The sequence below is a fragment of the Oculina patagonica genome, chromosome 6 (genome assembly GCF_052425735.1).
Source record: "Oculina patagonica isolate OP01 chromosome 6, crgOcupat, whole genome shotgun sequence".
Classification (NCBI taxonomy): Eukaryota; Metazoa; Cnidaria; class Anthozoa; order Scleractinia; family Oculinidae; genus Oculina; species Oculina patagonica.
This window is the reverse complement of record NC_135763.1, coordinates 31,065,197-31,076,270: the sequence shown is the minus strand read 5'-3', so window position 1 is coordinate 31,076,270 and position 11,074 is coordinate 31,065,197. Positions and strand designations below refer to the sequence as shown.

At 37.5% G+C, this 11,074-nt stretch overlaps 2 protein-coding genes across 2 annotated transcripts; one reads left to right on the top strand and one right to left on the bottom strand.

Annotated features, from left to right (window-relative positions):
* Positions 1–33: 33 nt before the first annotated feature.
* On the bottom strand, positions 34–8,239 carry LOC144658340 (esterase OVCA2-like). The gene is made up of 10 exons (XM_078518762.1): positions 8,207–8,239; positions 8,081–8,103; positions 6,601–6,674; positions 6,430–6,495; positions 4,401–4,525; positions 3,619–3,631; positions 3,114–3,176; positions 2,426–2,563; positions 643–702; positions 34–140 (listed from the first exon to the last, which is right to left on the bottom strand). Exons 1-10 carry the CDS (start codon positions 8,225–8,227, stop codon positions 64–66), a joined length of 660 nt encoding a protein of 219 aa, XP_078374888.1. The 5' UTR covers positions 8,228–8,239; the 3' UTR covers positions 34–63.
* A 79-nt stretch (positions 8,240–8,318) lies between these two features.
* On the top strand, positions 8,319–9,762 carry LOC144658335 (phosphonoacetaldehyde hydrolase-like). Its single transcript, XM_078518757.1, has one exon. The coding sequence runs from the start codon at positions 8,328–8,330 to the stop codon at positions 9,045–9,047; it is 720 nt and encodes a 239-aa protein (XP_078374883.1). The 5' UTR covers positions 8,319–8,327; the 3' UTR covers positions 9,048–9,762.
* Positions 9,763–11,074: the final 1,312 nt, after the last annotated feature.

The following is an 11,074-nucleotide window of genomic DNA, read 5'->3' as shown; positions in this document are numbered from 1 at the left end:
GTCTTCTTGTTAAAAAAATAACCAACGCCAATAATCAATAATATAATAATCTTTATTATTTTGTTAAGTTTTATTAATAAACTGTTCCAGGAACTCTGTGTAGACCTTTCTTTGGGGGGCTTGCGTTGGGACAAAATGACCTGTGGGGAGACAAATGATCGAAAATAATAATCTGCGCAAGACTTAAAGCGCTTCCATCACACCTAACCTTTAAAGGACAAAAAAGCACTGTCTAACAAACGTTAGAAATGGATTTGATTTTGAAACTTTTTGGCTCTAATGTGCCCCCAATCTTGGAAATCCGAACGCTTCTTTACGAGTTGCTGTTCTCCTCCAGATTTTTTTTTCAATTTCATTTTCCCTTTAGCCATTATTTTCCGCTTCCTTTGATTCAGATTGAAGATAAATATGAGCGTTTCAAAATTACTTACAAATGATAACCTATGTCTAATTTCACACCTTTCTTGAAGTTATGCAGCTGTAGGATTTGCATAATATTATGATGGTTTCGTTGTTCGGGGGACAATGGACAATAGAGGTTTCCTTTGTTGAAACAGTACGTATAAAATTCAAATAGTTATGGAAACGCTGTTAAGCGAAAAACGAAAGAAACTTAAAACTAATGAAATAAGTAAAACTAACCTCCAGAGTGATTAAGAATGGTGGCGTTTGAAAAATGTTTCAGCAGGTCTTCACTGTTTTCTGTTTGAGTAAATAATAATAATAATAATATAATAAAAATAATAATAATAATAATAATAATAATAATAATAATAATAATAATCATTTGTATAGCGCCCTTTCCATACGTTCAAGGACGCTTGACAACGTTAAAAAGTAGAATATTAATTAAATAAATTACAATTTACTTTGAATTTAAGGTGGCCCGCGGGTATTTATGAGGCTGACAGTTCCCTTTTTTAAGCGCGTTTTAAAACGGGAAAACGTGAAGCGATTGCTTAGATTTTTGAGAATCTGAAAAAATAATGCTTAAATTATATAAAATGATAAATTTTATGGCGATCAAACGCGATTTGTTAAAGTTATGAGCGATTTTTGGAAGCCTTCGTTTTTAATAAAATGCGATTTTTTTGAAAATGCCACGGTGAATTTTTCTGTAATTACCCCGAAACGCTGCCAAACAGTTGAAGTTTACTCACAACAACTTACAGGAAAATCCACTCCGTAGATTTCCTGAACGAGCGACATCTTTATTTTGCCTTTAAAAACTGTTGTGTTATGCGTCTGACTTGACCGTCGCATAAATTTGATACTTATACTAACCCAGTATCAGCCAGTTTTGAGTCTGATGTCACCTTAATCTTGTGTGTAAAAGTTAAAAAGATCGTGTATATACATCAAATGTTAGCAGTCAATAAAGATGGATGGTTTTCAGTCGAATTTTTGAAAATATCAAACAAATGACGTTATTTAGAATTGCGGAAAATTTGTCGATTTGTTTTTCATTTTTTTAAAGCTGCAGCTAGAACAGGATATTGCAAAAATTTGTGCCGAGTTTCAGCGTGTTCCTATCATACGGTTTGAAGAATTTCGGTCGCAAAGTCGAGTACATTTGCTTTCCAAGTTCTAATCGCTTTGTAAACCTCGCATTTCGAATGAAATTATTCTGTTGTTGTTTCAAATTCCGCACGATCTTCTACCGTCAGGAAATACATGTGCAGGAACGGTATTTGTCATTTTAGTAGTAACTATTTCAAGCTGTGTTATTTCCAAGTGGCAGAAGATCGTGCGGAATTTGAAAGCAACGCCTCTCTTGGAAAACAGCAGTATAATTTCATTCGAAATGCGGGGTTTACAAAGCGACCAAATCTTGGAAAGTAAATGTACCTGACTTTCCGACCGAAATTCTTCAAACCGTATGATAGGAACACGCTGAAACTCGGCACAAATCTTTGCAATATCCTGTTCTAGCTGCAGCTTTAAAAAAACAAATCGACAAATTTTCCGCAATTCTAAATAACGTCATTTGTTTGATATTTTCAAAAATTCGACTGAAAACCATCCATCTTTAAGCATTATTTTTTCAGATTCTCAAAAATCTAAGCAATCGCTTCACGTTTTCCCGTTTTAAAACGCGCTTAAAAAAGGGAACTGTCAGCCTCATAAATACCCGCGGGCCACCTTAAAAAATAAAATATGATTAATATAAAAAGGCCTTTCTAAGACTTGATAATTTTAAAAAGTAAAATTATATTAATTAAGTAATTTACAATTTACTTTGGATTAAAAAATAAAATATGATTAATATAAAAGAAGTAGCATTTAAGAAGAATGAGTAGTGGAGATTTCGAGCAAATTTTATAAGCGTGGAGTTAAGTTCAAAGACATGAAGAGAGGAGCAAGATAGTGGTGCAGGAAAACTGATGTACATGTAATGCTTAAAGTTACTACTGTACATAGGTACCTTTTGGTATCACCCTGTCTGTGTCGCCGAACACGTGAAGGGTGGGGCAAGATATTGGTTTTGTGTAGTACATGCTGTGGCCTGATGACCTCGACTTGAATGCAGCCACAAGAATGGCAAATTTAAAACTCAAAGAACCTGAAACACAAACCATTGTAAAATTTAATGATCTATCTAAAAACCATAAGTAACAGATTTTTGCTAGCACTTTCATTGTCACTGGCCATGGAACTCTCTCTATTAAATGGACACCTCTATAAGAAAGACACTTGGTGTTGGTCCCGTCCCTTTTATTTAAAAAAAAAAAAAAAAGTCTTCATAAATGGGAATTTGCGGTGGCATTTCCACAAAGTGGTTCTTAACCCACCGACACTGTAAATATGAGGAAACAAATATTGTAAATCAAACAAAAACTCCTAACTCCCAACTGACAGGAGACTGACCAGTTGGCTTTTTACAAAGAATGGAGAAGTTGAATTCAAGGCAACCAAAGACAAATCCATCTAGTGGTAGACTAGGGGGAGGATGTGATCCTGGGTACAAGTCCACCGCCCAAACCACTAGGCCATGCTGCCTTCCGTGTTTCAGTCATTTCCGACAGTGTCTGTTTTGAGAGAGCTGACTGTATTCTAGAATATCCCCGCTAAGTGGTAAACAGCTGCTTAAAAATAATATCACTCAGACATACCTTGTTCCCTTAATGCACAGAGAATTGATAACAGACAGGCACCTTGGCTAAAACCAAGAACACCTAATTGATAAATAAAATAATAAAGAAAATATTTTTAAAATAAAACTCAGTGCAGCTCCGTGTTTTCAAGCTTATTGTTTAAAACCTTGCAGAAATTAACGGTTGCAAAAACATAAAGATTGTTTGCAAATTCTAATTGTTGAGTTTTCTGACTAGCTATTCTAATTCAGTTAGCAATCAGCATGATCTCGAAGCTGACTGTTTTAACACTACCCACAGTCACTGCCATGGATAATGATTTATCTCACTGTCATTTGCCATCTGAATAACAGGTCAGCTAGAAAAAGACAATTTACTAAGATCACTATAAAAAAAACTGTCATTCAGTCGACCAGTTCCCTGTTTGCTTCAGATTGAACATCACTGATTTTATACTGCTTATGCAGAAAAATTAATAAACTTATTACAATCAGTTTTATAATAAAAAAATAACATTACATACCATCAAATGGTCCCTAAAAGATTAAAAAAAGAACTTGATATTAATAAATACAGTACATGACAATAAAAAATAATGAGTTGCACTACTTAACAATACAGTCACACCTCTCCTTAGGGACACCTCTATATTACTATAATACAGACGCCTCCCTATTACGAACAGGTCACTTATTCCGAAAGAATCTGAAGTTTATATAAACTCTACCTCTGTAATACAGACATCTCCCTGTCTCTTTGGTGTCTGTATTTGAAAAAGAGGTTCAACTGCTTTTTTTCTAAAAAAGAAATTCTGTATATACTGTGTACAAAAATGAACAATGAACAAATGAGAATGATTCATACTGCTCAATAATATTTGCATAACGCCCCAGGTGGAAATCTTATTAAGATCTTGTAAGATCTTGCAAGATCTTAAAAGATTCTTGTAAGATTGCAATTAAGATTAAGATGTTAGAAAGATCTTGCTTAAGACTTTACATCTTAATACAATCTTACAACATTTCTTAATGAAATCTTAACATGAAAATAATTATGTCAGTGTGAAAAAACTTAAGATCTTAGTAAGATCTTGTAAGATCTTAATATCTCTCTTTCAAGATTCTTGTAAGAACCTTGATACAAAAGCTGATTATTTAGGGATATAATTTGCATCAAATTTGGGGGAGTTTTTTGGTGAAACAGGAAACATTTTTTGGAAGATAGTTGGAGGAGGGGTTAAAATCTGAGATGGAAAATAGGGACAAATCCAAGGTATATTACCTTACTGATTATCATTGCACTGACCTGGTTAACAAAAGTTGATTTGATTAGTTCAATTGATTCCTCATAACCTTTTGAAACATCCGAAGGGCTAAGAGGATCATATGTGTCATTTTCTGTTGAAAACCACCAACCATATTCATCTGATCCTGAAAGAAATGAGAAATTAATCTAAAATGTCAGTGAAAAGTAGATACAAGGGAAAGACGAAACAGCAAAAAAAAGTAATTATTTATATAATATTATATATATACTATTTTTTTGTGCCATTCAGATTCTGACTTCCCCCCACCCTCAAAATCTGACCCCCTGGTCTCCAAGGATGGTGAAATTATTGACAGAAATCAGTTTTTGGCAAAACATACTTTTGAAACTACTGTAAATATAACATGAAATGAATAGAATGAACCTCGCAGTGTGTTAGCGATTTAAGCATGTTGAATTTTTAGCCTGAAAAAATTTTAAATGTCTGTCTCATTTTCTCATCAATTTCAAATGTCTGTCTATTTTTTTTTTTTTTTAGGCGAAAATGCAATCGCTAAAATTGCTAACACACTGCAAGGATCATTTGACCATTTATCCACAGTTCACATATATGTCTTTCATATATTCACTTTGTCACTGTTAATATAACATTGAAAACAACTGTGGAGTTATGAACCCATTCAGTCCTTATAAGACCCCCCCCCCCCCCCACTGGAGCATAAACTGCAAGCACTGATAGGAAATTAATTTTCTTGAAAAATTGTTATCTACTGACCATTGCAGCCAGACTACACAACAGAAAGTTCTAAATTTGAACAAAAATAGTGGCAGTTTTATGGATTGGACCAGACGACGTTCGAATAGTATCCCATGATGCATTTCGTTTCATCTTATATTATCACTGCGTACGTGACCAAATCAGTATTGTTCAGCTCTCACGAAGTGAGAAGAAGCGTTCGCCATGGCGTGTTTCCGGTCTAGTTTTGATTCAAAAGCTGCTGCTTTCGAGGAAAACGACTTATTCTACGTTCACTGCGTTTCAAAGGAGAATTTCAGTGTCACATTGAAGGGATTTACCTGTGTTTCGCTAGTATACAGAGAAATACATGTTGGTGTTATCGAACAATTGGACGAACGTTGAAGAGCTCTCATTCCTGTGACAGTCAAAAATTCGGCTATAGATGAGCTATTTGTTGCTGGAGTGTAAATAAAGAAGTCCTGTGCTGATCCGAATCGGTTTTCTTACATTTCTTCTTACATCTCTATCGATATCTAGTCCGTCCGCTTCGCAGCCGGCGGGCTCGTTTGGCGTTGTTTACATAATCTGTGAATACATATTTGAGCTTATTATTACGGTTATTTTTCACCAGTTGTAAGCATTTCACTAATTTGAGGAGTACAGTTATAAGATTACTTTCGAAATTAGTCATTTTGAATGTAAATATAAATGGCAATGATGACAAAGCGCTCACGAAAGAGCCCAGCGATTGTTGCCTGAAACAGACATCACACATGCTTCGCAGCACGCGGCGCTGGTTTTCGATCGAAATTTCAGTCATCTTTGATCGCCGAAAAAGTCATTAAGATGCGGGTACTTCTTGGTACTTCTTTGCAAGTACAATAATACGGCCTTCATTATGCTAGCGTGAGACCCATATTTAGTAGAAACCTGCTTATTATCCGAAGAATCGTGAATATTTATGACCTTGTTGCGGGTCAGTGAACACTTTGTGAAGGAAAGCTAATCAAAATAATCAAAATAAAGGACGTGTTTTAACAAACCACGGTCATAGGACAATTGCAAATCAATGAAAGTATGACAAACAACAAAATAATACAATTTTCTTGCTTTTGACTGGAAAAAAATACGAAATGTGCCGTAGAGAAAGCGGCGTTATTTTACGGTGGAATCCGCCATAACTTCGATATTGTGTGAAGTGCGCGGAGAATTGCACCATGGGATACTATTCGAACGTCGTCTGGATTGGACCAAAAAAACTGGCACAGATCACCACCCTCCTATAGTAAGAATACATGTACGTTAACTTTGTTTCATAGATATCGGTACCTTTTACGGAAGCGTCTTCTTCCTGTATACTGTCTGTTGGAATTTTGTTTGGTGCAGTGATGTACACTGTTATAAAATTAATTCAAACAATAAAACATTTAGAAACTTGATCTACCAAACATATAATTGGAGGAAATGTTATACACAGCTGACAAATGGCATGCTACCTACCAAATTCAAGGGGAAGTTTCTTTAGTCCTTTTCTGAAAGCACCAAGTTTCTCTTTGCAGGTTTGGGCACTTTGCCTTAAAACAAAATAGAGACAACAAAAATATCAGTGTACAAAGGACATAAGCCACAAGGGACATTCCCCTGCCCACCCTCACATTTAGATGCATTTTAACTTTTTACAGCTTTTTAAAAATCTGTACATAGTATTCAAGCCATCAAGTGGCTCTGAGTTTTCCAGTCTGAATGTCTGCATTTTCAAGACCTCCAGAGCAGGAAGCATGCAGAAATTAAGACGAAATTAATTCTTGGTTTTCACGTGACGTCATCAAAATTGGAAAATCCAGAATCGCGAGTTTCATGACTTTTTACCCTTCACTGGCTATTATATTATATCAACAGATATCTTTATCTCGTTGGCATTCGCAGTTTTGAAGATATAACATTTTGAATTTCGGAGTTTTGCGCAACACAACATCAGTATATACTTTAAAAAAAATAAAATGCTTCATCTTGTGATTTTTAACGATCTGAACAATTGAGGTTTTACAAGAAGTGTTTGTGTAAGTGTTTACGTATTCACGAAGGTGAACTGACCGCTTTTTATAGCAGACGTGAATGCCAGATGTTTTTATTCATTTCCGGCTGCCATCTTGGTGCCCCTTCACACGGACTCCAGCATGGAATTTTCATACTGTGCTCTCTAAAATTTCGTGAAACATTTTAACGGATAACTCGAGTACGGAATACCGTACAGACCTGAGACTTGGACACGTAGACTAATCTAGTAATTTTTCTACAACCTGTAATATTCTTGATTTTTTTGACCCAAAAGATTTGGATTTATTTCTTGCAGCATGTGACAGTATCGTTACTTGCGTGACAGTGATAACCAGCAATAATAAAATATTGCTTACATATTCGCAATGAACTAAAACAAGAAGTTTACTGACTTTAATAGGGCGCTGTCAGAACTGGCCGGCCAGACTAGTATGGTATATTTGAGAACAGAACTCCATTGTAAGTCAGATTTGTCCAGCTGTCAAATCGGTCCAAACATAAATATTATCATAATTATGGTGGATTGGTGGGAAAATCTCGTGCAAAAAAATAATAACATTTTACATTGAAGACCACCGTACCGGCTGGCCAGTTCTGACAAATCACAAATGAAATTAAGCGCCTGAGTAAACGCATGGTCTGACATATGCAGACTGTAGCCAGCGTAGCTTGGCGTTCTGGAACGCCAAGCTACGCTGGCTAATGCAGACTGCAGACTTGCAGACTTTCACTCCGGTTAGCCTTAGTACGCACTCAGGTTAGCCTACTATACACTTCGGTTAGCCTTAATAGCTCTCAATAATGGTAATTATAACATGAATATTCTCTAAATCTGCAGTTTGCAGTCTGAAAATGTCAGACAACCGAAGTGTGAGAGAGAGGGTGCACGGTCTGACCTGTTCTCACAGTGCGTTATATTTACCTGTATCCATGAAGCACCAGTATCTATGGAGAGAAAATATATTTAACCTGTCAGGCATGTCTTCAAACTATATCAGGAGAATGTTCACAGTTAAGTACACGAAACTGTTCTTTACTTGTGACCGACCCTCAAACTATCCGCCGCCATTTTGTTATACCGCTGCCCATTAGTTGGTACCACTGGCTCAGTATTTGTACCCGCTGTCCATAGCCGTTGGATCCGCTGGCTCAGTGGTGACAAAGCAAAAATGGCGGACGAGTCAGCGAAAATCGAATTGTTAGTGTTCGATCTTGCTGGTACAACTGTAGATGATTCGATCGAAGGAATACCACTTGTTGCTGTTGCTATGAAAGAAACGTTTAGCAAACATGGCTATGGCATCGATGTGGAGGTCGTCAATAAATATCGAGGAATGGAGAAGAGAGAGGCCATTCAGAATATCTTGAACGAACTGCACAGGCAAAGTAACACGTCACCGAACGTCGATGTCGAAGTCATATTCAAAGATTTCAAATATTTTCTGAACAAAAACTTATCGTCAATTAAGAACGAAATTCCAGGCACAACAGACGTTTTTCGCAAGCTGAAATCAGCGGGTATGAAGATCGCTGTGGGCAGTGGATTTCCGCACAGTGTCGTGGAATCAATCGCATCCGCATTGGAGTGGACAGAGCTAGTGGACTACCTTTCTAGCGCTGAAAAGGCGGGCCATGGAAGACCTCATCCTGCGATGATTCTCTCTGCTATGAAGTTTTTCAACATAAGCGATCCACGCGCCGTCATTAAAGTTGGAGACACAAAGATTGATGTGCAGGAAGGCAAGAATGCTGGATGTTGGACTGTATCGGTCTTAACTGGAACACAGACTAGAGACTATATCAAGGGAAGTAATCCGGATTTTATCATCAACAGCATTGCAGATTTACCTGATCTTTTGTCAAACGAGAAATTCCAATTGCAGATGTAATTTCATATCAAATTCTTGCAAGTTCTTTTTTTTTTCACATGGTTACTCTTTCTGTATTCCTTGGGTAAGATTCCTGATACATGTACATGTAATATGTTACCATGGCTCTGAGTGATTGTAAACATCTTCCATCTATGATTTATCTTTGGCAGAAAACACTAATTAATTTCAAGGTCCAAACTCTTGCGCTTTGATATCTTTCAATGTACACAGAGGAAAAAGTATTTCTGTCAATCAGCCACAGACTCGAATTAACTCTAGCAATCAGACGTCCATCAATCTGAAGGGAGTAAGAACAGGTGTGAAAATTAATTATAATGGCTTGACTTCATTGTGAGTCATCATTATCTGTTGTTGTTGTTGTTGTTGTTGTGATTAGAGAACATGTATCCGCTCTAGCTGTAAAATCTTTATCAGACATTCAGACTGAGATTGATACAGGGTTGTTCTGGAATGCGGACTGAGTGCAGAGAGTGGAGTCCGCGGAGTGTGGAGTATGCGGTGTGAAATGCACAGAGTGCATTTGGGTCACTGAAAATATTCTTGAGATTGGATATATTATTACATAATTGCAACTACTCTAACCGGGCCACTTAGAAGTAAGTTGACCAATCAAAACGTCAATTGAGAACCAAATTAAAGGATGTTGACTTTTTCGTAAACGAACCAGTAACTTTGAAGAATACAAACAATGGCTCAGCAACAAAATTTGAACCAAACAAAGGGCCTCTTCACATAAGCCCGGTTTACGAGCTGTCTCAGTTACCAGGACGGATTTTGATCTCTGTTCATATGGAAAATTTTAGCCCGGTTGACGGGGATAAAATTCAAGAAACGAAGGCAAAATGGCGACACATAAAGTTGCATCTTTCGCGACTATCGTAGCTTTATTGACCCATGTAACTTTATTAATAAAGCTAATTCGCATATTTCTGAAGTGGAAATAGATACAAGGCAAAATTAAACCATTTGGACCACCCAATTACGAAAGGGAAGCTTTTTTCCCAAAAAAGTTGCGTCCCGGCGACCGGACTGGAGCGTTCATATTGGAAAATATTCTTCCCGGTTGTCGAGATCTCGGTTGCAGAAACCGAGATATCGGTAACCGGGCTGGCCCACCTTCTCATATGAACACATCCAAAATTTTAAAAGAAAATAGGAGTGAGCCGAGATCTCGGTAACTTGGCCAGCCCGGTCAACCGGGATCATATGAAGAGGTCCTTTAGAAATATGCGAATTAGCTTTATAAGTAAAGTTACAAGGGTCGATAAAGCTACGATCTTCCCGGTTGTCGAGATCTCGGTTGCAGAAACCGAGATATCGGTAACCGGGCTGGCCCACCTTCTCATATGAACACATCCAAAATTTTAAAAGAAAATAGGAGTGAGCCGAGATCTCGGTAACTGGGCCAGCCCGGTCAACCGGGATCATATGAAGAGGCCCTTTAGAAATATGCGAATTAGCTTTATAAGTAAAGTTACAAGGGTCGATAAAGCTACGATAGTCGCAAAAGATGCAACTTTATGTGTTGCAATTTTGGTTTCGTTTCTTGAATGTTATCTCCATCAACCGGGCTAAAATTTTCCATATGAACAGACGTCAAGATCTGTCCTGGTAACCGAGACAGCCCGTTTACCGGGCTCTTTTTGTAGAGCTGTTGTCTGGATGCTTTAAAATGATTGGACTGTTTACGAAAAAGATAGCAATTCCATGCTCAAAATAAACGTTTTAATTTGCCCAACTTTCTTCCAAGTGGCTCGGTTCGAATAGTCGCACTGCAAAAAGGCTAGCCTGTTCCAGGCGTTCGGTTAGTTGGGAAGCGCGAAAAACGGCGAGCGAAAAAAAAATAGGGGGGGGGGGGGCGGGGAGGAGAGCGAGTCCCCTCCCCATTTTTTCGCTCGCCGTTTCTTGCGCCGCTTCCCAACTAACCGAACGCCTGGAACAGGCTACAAAAAGGCACAGTTGATATTTTTCCCTAAACGGTAAGCTTTGGAACAAGACTAAACAAAGTGACACGATAAACTGTT